The sequence below is a fragment of the Lepus europaeus genome, chromosome 18 (genome assembly GCF_033115175.1).
Source record: "Lepus europaeus isolate LE1 chromosome 18, mLepTim1.pri, whole genome shotgun sequence".
Lineage (NCBI taxonomy): Eukaryota > Metazoa > Chordata > Mammalia > Lagomorpha > Leporidae > Lepus > Lepus europaeus.
This window is the reverse complement of record NC_084844.1, coordinates 13,816,775-13,829,854: the sequence shown is the minus strand read 5'-3', so window position 1 is coordinate 13,829,854 and position 13,080 is coordinate 13,816,775. Positions and strand designations below refer to the sequence as shown.

General features: G+C 51.9%; 1 protein-coding gene across 13 annotated transcripts in view; it reads right to left on the bottom strand.

Moving 5' to 3' along the window:
* Window positions 1–2,574, bottom strand: part of BPTF (bromodomain PHD finger transcription factor) — a 137,847-nt gene extending 135,273 nt beyond the window's left edge. For all 13 annotated transcript variants that reach the window (XM_062174940.1, XM_062174943.1, XM_062174950.1 and 10 more), the window contains exon 1: window positions 1,947–2,574. In XM_062174940.1, coding sequence (XP_062030924.1) covers window positions 1,947–2,574 — 628 coding nt within the window. The remainder of the gene's footprint in view (window positions 1–1,946) is intronic.
* Between the last annotated feature and the right edge of the window lie 10,506 nt (window positions 2,575–13,080).

The following is a 13,080-nucleotide window of genomic DNA, read 5'->3' as shown; positions in this document are numbered from 1 at the left end:
AATTACGTACCCAACCAATCTTTGATGAGCACCTGCTACATGCCAAACACTGGCTTAGAGCTACAGGGAGTATAACATCAATACCTACCACTAAGGAGTTAATTTTATATATGGATAGGACAAGCACACACAAATTAGGCTACCAGTGTCGCTAAGAAAAACAAAATGTCAAGGAAGTATCACAAATATTCAAGTACTTAAAAAAAAAAAAAAAAAAAACAGGAAGCCTCACCACAAACTGTACTTCAACTCAACACAACCATCAACCCCCCTAAGCATGATTTGCTGGGCCTTCAGATGGGAGTGAAAGTTAGCGGAACCGCCTGCCAGCATGCCTTAGCTCTAACCTGAAAACTTCCTGCAGTGGTGGCAGTCAGTCTCCAGGATTCCACGCCAGACTCGGCACACAGAGGATGAACGTGCGACTGCTCAGTGAAAACTACTGGCACAGGAGATGACAAAACTTGCATCTAGCTCCTTCTACACAGGAGACAACCGCGCCGGACGCTCGGTTCTTGGGAACAAGACAGGCAGCTGTCCTGTCAGCCCAAAGAAATGAATTACCTTTCTTCATTTAATGTTAGGGCAATCTAAGTGCGCGTGCACCTGTTAGTACCCACACTTCCCCCATATGTAAGCATTTATTAAAAAAACAAAAACAACATTTCCTTCTAACTGCTTCTACTACCCTAGTCTCCCTAAAAATAACTCATTTCCTCATAAACTTTACTTTGTAAACGTTCTTAACACCAAATTGTAATTTAGTTCATGGAGATTAACAATATATAAAGCTCATGCAGAGTGTTGCTACAAGTTACTTCTTTTTTCCCCTCACAATTTAGTAAGCCACAACTACACAGTTCACACAAAGCAGCAGCTGCCAGTGTTTTTAACCAAATGCATCTCCTAGAGAAACTTTCTGAGAACACTCGGAGCAGCGTTCACTCCAGGGCCAGGGAGGGCTTTTTTCTTCAGAAACAAAACGGAAAAGGACAAAATTAGTAACAGATCTGCTCGTTCTGCCGTGGAACTGAGAAGCGATCCAAAAAGTTCATCTCCGGCAAGGCCGACTGCCCGATCAGCTACCTCCACGGCCTCCGCAACAGGTGACGCGAGGCGGCTGAGCCCGAGCGCAGCCCAGGGACCAGGGGGCGGCGGCGGCCCTGCCTGCCCCTCTGCACTCCGGCCGTGGATTTCACCAAGGTGCTCTGGGAAAGCGGACGCATTTCCAAGGTTGCTTCCCTGCGCTTTGCTGCTCTGCTTTTTAATCAGCAATTGACTAGCAACTGTTGCACCGGCCCATTAGCCCTCCAAGCATAAAAACAAACACGGGACCAGGTAAGGCTTCCGACTCAGTCCACCGACCCATCTCTTTCACGCGATTTTTTAAGCTGCCCAGCTAGGCGTGCGAAGAGAAGCGTGTTTTGTGCGTGTTTGTGTGCCACAATCTGTCCCAACCCTTAATTCCCTTTTAAGGAAGGGATACATAATAAAAATCTCAAAGAGCCCACATTAGAAATGCAAAGAGGTTTTTGCAAAACAAGAGGCTTCTTTCATTCCAAAAAAAAAAAAAAAAAAACACACCAAAACAAGGGGAGAAAAATGAATGCAATGGATAGGCGTGTGCCAAAGTTTCGATCCTGCCCGGTGGAGCCACCGCACTGGCACAAATTCTGAAGAGGAAAAACAGGGGGCTGGGGGGGAGAGAAAGAGGGCGAGCGAGCGTGTGGCCTGCAAACTGCAACAATGCAATCTCCATTTTGAACAATGCGCCTCTTTCCTAGTTTTTTTGCCACTTGCTGTGCCGTCGCATTTCCCCTCCGTCCGGGGGGTTGGGGGTGGGGGGTGGGGAGGCCGGAGCAGGATGCCCGGCGCTCGAGAGGGAGGGAGCAGGGCAGGGGGAGGCGGCGGGGAAGCAGGCTGCAGCCGCCGGGCCGGGTGGGTACCTGGAGTGCTGCTGTAGGTGCTGTGGCTCCTGAAGCTGCTCTCCGTGCAGTAACTGGCGTCGTCGTCGTCGTCTTCCATCTCCTCCGGATAATCGGAGTCATCGTCGTCCTCCTCCATCTCATCCTCCTCGTCGTCCTCGGAGTCCTGGGTCTCCTCGGCGTCGCCGTCCTCCTCCTCCTCCTCCTCCTCCTCCGAGACCATGTCCTCCTCCTCCTCCTCCTCCTCCTCGCTCTCGTGGTCATCGTACACCACTTTGTTGGCCGCCCTCCGGGCCGGGGTGGTCCGGGCCAGGTGGCCGCCGCCGCCCCCGCCCCCCGCCCTGCCGCCCCCGCCTCCTCGCCCCCCCCGGCCCGGGGCGCTGGTGCTGGGGGGGGCCGGCGGCGGCGGCGGCGGCGGCTTCCTCCGGCTGCTGCTGCCCCCCCGGGGCGAGCTCAGCCGCGTCTTGGGCGCCACCTCAGCCTGGGCGGCGGCCCACCTGCCCCGGCTGCTGCCGCGGTGCCGCGAGCGGAGCCCCCCGATGGGTCCGGACGTGGGCGGCGGCGGCGGCGGCGGCGGCGGGGCCGGGGCGCAGCGCTCCGCAGCGGGAGCCGCGGGCTGCTTGGGCGGCCTGCCCCGCCGGCCCCTCATGTCGGAGCCGAGGCGCGGGGCGGGGGGGGGGGGAGAAGGGAAAGCGGAGGGGGAGGGGCGGGCGCGGGGTGGGGGCGGTGGGGGGGCGCCGGGGCCGGGCGGGGAGGCCGGCGGGGCCGGGCGGGAGGGGCCCGGCCGGCGGAAGCGGGTGGAGGGAGAAGGCTCAGTCCGAATTGCTGGGGCCCCACTCCGGATCGCCTTCAGCCGCCATCTTGTTTCTTCCCTCTCGCTCGGTGACTGGGGGAACCGACAGCGGCCGCAGGCCCGGAGCGCGGTCACGTGAGCTGCGCCGCCGACGAGCCTGGGACGGAGCGAGGCCGCGCGGCGGCCGCTAGAGGGCGCGCGGGAGCGCCGAGTCGGGGGCGGGGGAGCCGGGCCCGGCGCTCCGGGGCTGGGGGCGCCGCCGACGGCGCTGAGAGAGGGGCGCGCCGCCCCCGCCCCAGCACCCGCAGCCGAAGGCCCCGGGGTTCGCCCGGCCTCGGCAGGGCCTCCGCCGGCGCCTCCCTTCCCCGATGGCGGAGAGGAAGGCAGGGGAGCCCCGACATGCCGCCCCCTTCCCGCCCGCGTGGGGAAAGTGATGCTGCAAGTGCCCGAGTGTCCCCGAGGGGCGGCGGGACGAGCCCCCCGGAAACCTGGGACTCCCGGAGTGGCCCGGGGACCGCGTCCGCGCCACGCCCCGGGCTGCCGGGCCCCGGCGGGGCGGCCCCACCCGGAGGGCCTCCGGGTTCTCGCGGGCACCTGCCCCCGCGGCCCGAACTTGGCGCTCACTTTGGCCGCGGGAAAGGCGGCAGCCCACCTGCGGTCGGCTTCGGCGCCTTGTGTGTGTCTGTCACTGCGAAAGGATTTTAATACCTTTACCTGCCGAGTTCACCTGGTCCCAGTGTAGCCCAGGCAAGCGACCGCGGCGATGAAATCCCAGGCTCCCCAAATCGGGGGCGCTCGCAGGCGGGGCGAGGCCGGGTCTGGAGGTCGTACACACGTAAGGCTACTTAAGTATGTGACGACCGAGAAGTGATTTCGAGAAATAACAGTTAGCAGGATTCTGCCCACCAAAAGGCTTGTGTCGATCCAATTAGGAGGAAGAAACACATGCGAAATGAAAATTAATATAGAAGCACTAATTGCCAAAGTAACGCATTCAGTACGATTCAGTTGAGCACCCAAGGTGATAAATTTACATACCCACTGGGCCCAGGTAAGTAATGAAAGACAATGGAATGGGCAGGTGGCCCTGCCACCCACTGGGAGTCCCTGGTGGGAGTCCTGGCTGTTGTGGCCATTTGAGGAGTGAATTAGTGGGTGGAAGATCACTTTCTCCCTCTCTCTCTCTCTCTTTCAAATAAATATTAAAAAAATAAAATAAAAGTGCCCATGTTTTGTTTGAAAGGGATGGTTACAGAAATGCAGGCCTAAGGTGACCAGCTCCTCAGATGTTTTCAAGAGCATGTGGAAATGTGGATTTCTTGTGAAATCTCATGGCTTTTAAATGTTGGCAACGGGGGCCAGCGTTGTGACAACAGCAGGTTAAGATACCTCGGGTGCTGGTTCCAGTCCCAGCTACTTCTGCTCCAGCCCCCTACTAATGCGCCTGGGAAAGCAGCAGAACACGGCCCAGACATGGGCCCCTGTCACTCACATGGGAGCCCTGGATGAAGCTCCTGGCTTTCGCCTGGCCCAGCCTGGGCCATTAGAGCCACTTGGGGAGTGGACCACGGAATGTAAGATCTCTTGCTATCTTTCTTTCTCTCCCCTCCCCCACCCCAGCTTCTCTCTCCCCCACCTCCCCGTGTCTCCTTCTCTCTGTAACTCTGCCTTTCAAATAAATAAATCTTTTTTAAAATGTTGGCAACTAAGTAAAAAAAAAAATACTTTAGATGGATCAAAATACATGCAGTTCGGATAGAGCCGAGTCTGCAAGTTTGCAGCATGTATCCTACATTGTGTGAAAGACACTTCTATGTGCGACGAGGAATGCGAGGATATTAGAAATGAGAGCAGCCTTCCAAGTTTACAGACTAATAGCGGAGGAAGCCAATTTATCACCACCCCAACTATTAGAATAGAAGGCACAGTGTGTTACTTAGAGTCTTTAGTTGCAAGCAACAGGAAAATTGACTGGTCCAGGTAAATAGAAATGGAACTCACGAGGAGGATATGGACCCACCCAGAATTGCTGGTTCCAAGTGTAAGTGGAATCTTAAGTGCTCAAGCTGTTGCCTTCCATCTGGCTTAGAAGCCCAACATTCTAGAAGCCATCCCACTGTTCCATAAAACCAGCCGCTTCCGGTTGTGGGGGGTGCACAATGAGGCTAGCGGAGCCCATAGGACGCTCGGTCCTTTCAGTGTGAAGTCAGACCGTTGGGCAGATGTCCAGTCCAAAGATGTGTAAGATACCAGGTGGATGCAGGAGGTATTTGGTCAACTCCTGTAGGGTGGTGATGGTAGTAGAAGCATGACTGGTGGAAAAAAGCAGATCTGGATCCGGTATGAGCCCCTGCCCGATGGTCTTGACACCCTGGGTCACAGACGGGATAAAGCCTCTTACAGGGATTCCTTGTTAAGTGGGCCTTCCCCAGGGGCAATGGTCTTGTCTATCTTGCAGAAGGGAGGCCCACGATGAGCTGATGATGGCCTCTGTCCCAGTGCAGGGCCCTGTTATTCAAGACTTCCAGAAGCAGGCACTGGCTTGGGAAGGAGCTCGCCCTGCACACACAGGCAGCTCTTCTTGTCCGCCTGCTTATTAGAGCTTCCTTCGCGGTGAGGCATGGGGCACTTTCTAGGTCTAGTCTCTCTCCCAAACCTCCTCATCACCAGTCTAAGTCCGTGATCGCCTGGATTGGTATGGACTCTTCTCACAACAGAGAACCACAAGAGTGCAACTCGAACTTCTGTCCCCTGGGGAAGACTGCTTTGAAGCGCAGCCGTGCCGCCTCCACTGACGCTCTCTGTAAGCCAAGCTCAAACGTGGTCCTCCTTAGTCTCAGTCGCAGAGTTCCTCCTAAGGCCATGCTTGAGAATTGAGGAAATGGTGGCAATAAAATGGAACTAAACACGCCTGGAGAGGCACTACTTCTGGCTTCTTGGGGACCTGCTCAGGCCTGTTCTTACAATGTACCAGCACCTCTTGGGGAAGGAAGTGCTATTGGGCACTTTATGCCTAACTGGAATGGACTCAGTTCATGATAGCTATACAGGTATGTGGTCACCTGGCTTTCGATCTTTCCCCCGGTCTCAGGTTCAAAGTACGAGTATCCCATATCAGAGCGCCTGGTTCAAGTCCCAGCTACTCCACTGCGGACCAAGCTTCCTGTTTATTCACACATTGGGAAGCAGCAGGTGATGGCTCAAGTACTTGAGTCCCTGCCACCCACAAAGGAGACTCAGATGGAGTTCCTGGTTCCTGAATTTGGACTGATCCAGCCCCAGGTCTTCCAGGCATCTGGGGAGTGAACCATGAGATGGAAATGTACTCTCTGTCTGTTTTTCCTTTCAAATAAAATGAAAATAAGAAAAATTTTTATAAAAAGATAATGACTTAAAGCAGTGTATGTATATGTGATAGTCTTCTAAATCCAAAGAGAGCTGCCAAGCATCCACTACTGGTCGATAGGAATCCCCCACACACACATACACACTGTCCTTATTCTCTTCATATCCATTGAATGTCCTTTGGCCATAGCCACTATTCAGTTCCAAGTGACATGGGCTGCAAACAGTACCCATTCAGCTGCTGAAGTCTCAGAGCTTAATACTAGATGCATTTTCTCTACCATCAGTCTCGGGGCCAGTGCTGTGGCTCAGTAGGCTAAGCCTCCACCTGCAGCGCCAGCATCCCATATGGGCGCCAGTTCAAGTCCCGGCTGCTCCACTTCTACCATCAGTCTCAAAAGATTAGACAGCCAAGGACCACCTCCACCCCATTTTCCTGAGAGTCAGTAGCCTACATCCACTCTGGTACCAGTCTCTGTATCGGTCGGATTCTCGATGGCAAGGAACAGAAGCCAACACTCCCTGCTTCAAGCTCACCGATCCTCTGAGAGTGCCCAAGAACCAGGTTTGGAGGCTTTTCAGCCAAGAAATGTCTACATCAAGCTGGGGAGTTGGATCAGGGAAGACAGCATGGCTGCCTGGCCCAGGGCCCCGCTGGCCCTGGTATCACTGCCAACACTGGGCACTGCCCACTGCTTCACAGCAGTGCTGGGTTCCAGGTCAAGGCTAGGCTGGGTGTGCTTTTGGACAGGGTCAAGATGCAAGGGATCAGGATGGCGAGTTCCTGGTGTCTCTGCTCCCACAGTGGGGATGGGCACACCTCCTAACATGAACGGTTTCTCAAGCCTTGGAGCAGGTGCAGACTGGATGGACTATGACACAGAAGTCTGATCTGAGCTGGGCTTGGGTGGGATGGGTGATGTTTTCTGGATCTGTGGTTAAGGAGGGGTCAGAAAGCCAGAAGCAGGAGCTGGTTAATGAGGAAGTGATTAACTGTGATCCTGCATGGTTCACTCAGCCTGACTGAGTCCCTGTTTCCTTGTAACTCAGGGCCGGGGGCCGGGCTAGAACAGTGCTCTCCACAGAGTCGAGTCCCAGCTGCCCTCCTTCTGATCCAGCTCCCTGCTAGTGCACCCAGGAAAGCAGTGGATGGCAACCCAGGTACTTAGACTCCTGCTACCCATGCTGGAGAGCCAGTTGGAGTTTCAGGCTCTTGGCTCAGCCCTGACCATTGTAGCCATTTGGAGTGAATCAGCGGATGGAAGACCCTCTCTCTCTCTCTCTCTCTCTAATCCTAACTTCCAAATAAAGAAACAAACCTCAAACAAAAGGAACATTGGGAGCCGGGCTGCGGCATAGCAGGTAAAGTCACTGTTTGCGGTGCCGGCATCCAACATGGGCACCAGTTCGGGTTCCAGCTGCTCCACTTCAGATCCAGCTCCCTACCTATGTGCCTAGGAAGACAGTGGATGATGGTACAAAGGTTTGGGCCCCTGCCACCTCTGTGGGAGACCTAGAAGAAACTCCTGGCATGTGGCCATTTTCGGGGTGGACTGGCAGATGGAGGATCTCTCTATTTCTCTCTGTCTCCCTCTCTGTAACTCTGCCTTTCAAATAAATAAATAAATCTTAAAAAAAAAAAAAAAGGAACAGTACTCTCTGACACTTTTTTCATTAGAGGACTTAAGAAAAATTAGAGGGGCTGGCCCTTTGGCATAGTGAGTAAAGCCACCGCCTGCAGTGCCGGCATCCCATGTGGGGGCCAGTTCGAGTCCTGGCTGCTGCACTTCTGATCGAACTCTCTGCTATGGCCTGGGAAAGCAGTAGAAGATGGCCCAAGACTTTGGGCCCCTGTACCTGCATGGGAGACCTGGAAGAGGCTCCTGGCTTTGGATCAGCGCAGCTCTGGACATTGCAGCCAAATGGAGAGTGAACCAGCAGATGGAAGACTTCTCTCTGTCTCTCTCTGACTCTCCTTCTCTGTCTGTATAACTCTGACTTTCAAAGAAATCTTAAAAAAAAAAAAAAAAGAAAGAAAGAAAAATTAAAGGGGCATTTTGAAAGTCAAATTTACAGAGAGAAGGAGAGACAGAGAGAGAGGGTGATCTTCCATCTGTTGATTTACTCCCCAAATGGCCACAACAGCCCGGGTGGGGCCAGGCCAATGCCAGGAGTTTCTTCCAGGTCTCCCATGAAAGCAGCAGTGGCCCAAACACTTGGACCATCTTCTGCCGCTTTTCCCAGGCCTTTAGCAGGGAGCTGGGTTGGAAATAAAGCAGCCGGGACACGAACTGGTGCCACACTGGGATGCCAGTGTCACAGGTGACAACTTTACTGGGTATACCTTAATGTCAGCCTCAGACAATTTATTTATAAAATGTAATACGGTAGAAGTTCAAGTGAACTATATTGCATTAGAAGAGATACTAAACACTGAATTTATAATATGTAACACTTTCTATTTTTATTTTTTAAAATAGGATCTTTTAATTTGAAAGGCAGAGAGAGAAACAAAGAGATCTCTGATTTGTTGGTTCACTCCTCAAATGCCTACAACAGCTGGGGCTGGGTCAGGCTGAAGTCAGGAGACTCAAACTCGATCTGATCTCCCACGTGGGTGGCAGGAACCCACGCACTCGAGCCATCACCCACTGCCTCCCAGCGTGCACCTTAGCAAAACGCTGGATCAGAAGCCTTGGCGTGACTTGAATCAGGTACTCAGTTACAGAATCCCAAGAGGCACCTTCAGGCTGCTCCACAGGCCTCCCCTGTAACATTTGAGAAATGTACCAGCTTTTCAGTTTCAGTTTTGTAGCTGATGCAAGTGCTGATAACGGTCCCTTTAACAGTGATCTCTTTCCATGAGAGGAAACTCTTGGCACCTGTAGGCAATAAGAAAAGTAAATCATCTTTTCTATACCAAACACTTATAATAGTAGCAATTGTATTTAAATACTCTTTCGTTTCTTTCATTGACAAGACTCCTGAGAATATTTCATATGGATTTTAGAGACAATCAAACTTTTCCTTGGCTAGTATTTCAAAGTGATGATGAAGCTCTTTGTTGCCAAATGCACGTGTATGATTAGCATGGGCACCTCCCAGCTTGGACATCATTTGTGCTACATCACCACAAATAGACAAAACTCGCCAAAATGAAAGTCTGAGAAGATATATGTAGCTCTGAACTGCACGCACCAGAACCTCCATCACTCACACACACACACACACACACACTCACTCACACACAGACCCCTCCATGCACACACTTCTTAGGCACCTGGGATGGAAGAAGAGGGAGAGGTCTACCTGGTGGACATGGAGAATGATCCATCAGTATCAATTAGTTATTACCAAGGACAGATCCTGGAACTATAGCCTGGTTTTCCTGCTTTCTCTTTGGCCACTCCCCTCAATGTTTTTCTGGACTCCTTTAGTTCTACCTGTTGACCTCCATATCATGAGCCTCAGGCTTTTGTGCTATTTATGGATCAGCTGGACCATCCAGTCCACCCCCATGGCCATGGCTACTCCAGCACCATCCAAGGGCTCACATTTCCCAAACCAGCACCTCCTGTCCAGACCCAGACTCATTCATTTCTTACACAATCTTTTTTTTTTTTTTTTAAAGATTTTTATTTTTTTGAAAGGCAGACTTACAAAGAAAGAGGGAGAGACAGATACCTCCATCTGCTGGTTCACCCCCCAAATGGTTGCAATGGCCGGGCCTGGGCCAGGCTGAAGCCAGGAGCCTGGAACTCTGTTCCTGGTCTCCCACGTTGGTGGCGGGGCCCGAGTACTTAGGCCTGTTGCCTTCCCAGGCACATTAGCAGGGAGCTGGGTCAGAAGTGGAGCAGTCGAGTCGTGAACCAGCACCCATGTGGCAGCAGCATAATCTGCTATGCCACAGACTGGCCCCATCTCATGCAGTCTTTGATTTGTTTTCTCACTTTCCTGCTATCAGGCATAAGAGTCCCCCGAACACATACAAAAATATTCTGCTTCCTCAATTCTCTGGGCAGTCCACCAGGTCTCTCTTTTAGGAGGACTATCCTTGTCTCCAGTAGACAAAATAGACCCCATTTGAGGACTTAACACTTGAACAGCTTTAGAGGTACCCCCACACAGTGAGCAGGGGACACCAAGTCACCTTAGTTTGCCAAGGACTATCCCAGTTTTTGCACCAAAAGTGCCCCATCCCAGGAAGCCCCCCAGCACCAGGAAGACTGGGTGATTGGTCACCCCATGAAGAGGTGATCTTTGTGCAGCACAGCACAGGCAAAGGCGTGGCAAAAGGGTGAGTGTGCCCGCTGAGCATGGACACTTTGCAAACACTTGAAGGGGCGGGCATAGGCTCTAGCTATTCCCTGGGGTCCCCAGAGCCTTTGCAGAGCTCTGTACGAGCAGGTGGGGGCAATGAGGCAGTGAAATTTGGGTAACAAGCTAATGAAATCTCATTTAAACCCACACGCCTGAAGGGACCCAGGGACTTTTGGAATAGATTTACATAGCCAAGATTACCAGACACAAATTTTTTTAAGAAATGTTAGCTAGTTAGTTAGCTTTAGTTAGTTAGTTGAAAGGCAGAGTAACACAGAGAGAGAGAGAGAGAGATCTTCCAACTGCGGATTCACTCTCCAAATGTCTGCAATAGCCAGGGGCCCGGCCCAGACTGAAGCCAGGAGCCAGGAACTCCATCTGGGTCTCCCACATGGACGACAGGAATCCAAGGACTTGGGCCTCATCTGCTGCCTTCCAGGCACCTTAGCAGGAAGCTGGATGGGAAGCAGAGGTGGGACCTGATCCCAGGCACTCTGATATGGGATCAGGGCACCCTAAGCAGTTGTTTAGCCTTCTGTGCCACAATACTTGCCCAAGATTAACAATTTCCTTTAATGCTTTTAGTATCTACGACTCCACCAAATGTTCTCACAATTTAACAGCGGTATAATAGTCCATCAAGAGGCTTTGGGTGTGATCCAGAAAGTTTCCTACTATGAATACACCTTTATAGTGCTAAAAAAGTAAAATTACAATGTAAAGATCTTAATTTTGTTTTTTTATTCTAGAATTAGACAACACTCTGCTCCATAAAATAAATGTTCCAAAGAGCCAAGCTGAGAAGTTTGGTTTCTTGGACAGAAAAAGAGTTTAAGAGGGCAGGAACTAGAAATGAAAAGCTGATGGTTGATTTCAAAGTTGCTTCCATTATAAGGGAGACAGAACATAGAAAAAGAATTGATTAGTTAACTTCAGGTTACTCTTCTTGACTAAAGATTAAGGCAGAGGGAAGTTCATTATCATGCTGATCTACACTGGCCTACACTGAGAAATTCAGCTGTTAGCACTAATCCTGATTTCTTGAAAGCTCAGATAAACAGCTTAGTTTTGGCTTGGTGCCCTGGAACTTGGAACATTAGCATGAGTGACTTCATTTTGATTTTCGGACTGGTCTGTTGGGGGTCTAGCACATGAGCTTAGTCCGAGGCAATGGCCTCATGTAACTTTTATTTAACAATGATGAGTTTTGCTTCAGTATTTAATACTTTTTAAAATTTATTTTATTTATTTTTTTGACAGGCAGAGTGGACAGGGAGAGAGAGAGAGACAGAGAGAAAGGTCTTCCTTTGCCGTAGGTTCACCCTCCAATGGCCGCCACGGCTGGTGCACCACGCTGATCCGAAGGCAGGAGCTAGGTGCTTCTCCTGGTCTCCCATGGGGTGCAGGGTCCAAGCACTAGGGCCATCCTCCTCTGCACTCCCGGGCCACAGCAGAGGGCTGGCCTGGAAGAGGGGCAACCGGGACAGAATCCGGCGCCCTAACCGGGACTAGAACCTGGTGTGCCGGCGCCGCAAGGTGGAGGATTAGCCTGTTGAGCCGCGGCGCCGGCCCAGTATTTAATACTTTTAAATAGTATTTTCAGGTGATCACTTATTGAGGGTGTGCTATGTGCCAGAGACAGAGCTAAGCACCTGATAAATACCGATTCATGGGCTCCTCCCGGTAACACACTGAAGTAGCTGTTGTTTTCCCCAGGTAGCAACTGGAGCTCAGAGATTAGGTAATTTTGCCAAGACCACATAGCTAGTGCATGATGGAACCAGGATTTGAAATCAGCACCACTGCCCACCTTCAAAAAGACGTTGATGTGGAATGTTGATGAGTTCATGGCCACATAATCTTTTGCCTGGTCTGCTCTTCTGAGCTTCCTCTAAACCTTGTGTACGCAATGCTTTATTTTTGGTTATGTGCACTGCCCAAGTGACCATGTGTGTCTCTTTTGCACCTCCCCAACTGTGTTGGATCCACTTGTTTGCAGATTCGCTCCACCTCCAAGTCTCACCTCCTTCCAGCACACCTAGTGTGAGAGAGTAGAGACTCAAGAGAAACCTGTTGTTGAATGTGCAAGAGGAGAACTCAGTAGAAAGTGAAGGAGAGGGTTACTTCAGGATCCAGGAAATTGGAACCATTTAAGAGGTGAGAGCGACAGTCTCTAAGAAGGCAGCTTCGGGCAGGTGCTGTGGTGAGGCAGGTTAGGCATCTTGTATCAGAGCACAGGGGATGGAGTCCAGACCTCACTTCCGATCTAACATCCTGCTGTTAACGCAGTCTGGGAAGCACCAGCTAATGGTCCATTTTGTTGGGAGTCCCTGGAAGAGGAGCAACCGGGGTAGAACCAGTGCCCCAACCTGGACTAGAACCCGGAGTGCCAGCGCTGCAGGTGGAGGAATAGCCTAGTGAGCTGCAGTGCCAGCCAAATATATATATATTTTTAATTTGTAGCTTGAGTGGCTAGCGTTGTAGTGTAGCAGGAAAAGCCACCACCTGTGATACTGGCATCCCATAGGGGCTGCTTCTCATCTGATCCTGTTCCCTGCTTATGTGCCTGGGAAAGCAGCAGAAGATGGCCTAAGTCCTTGGGCCCCTGCACCTGGGTGGGAGATCAGGAAGAAGCTCCTGGCTCCTGGCTTCAGCCTTGCCCAACTCCAGCCATTGCAGCCATTGAGGGAGTGAACC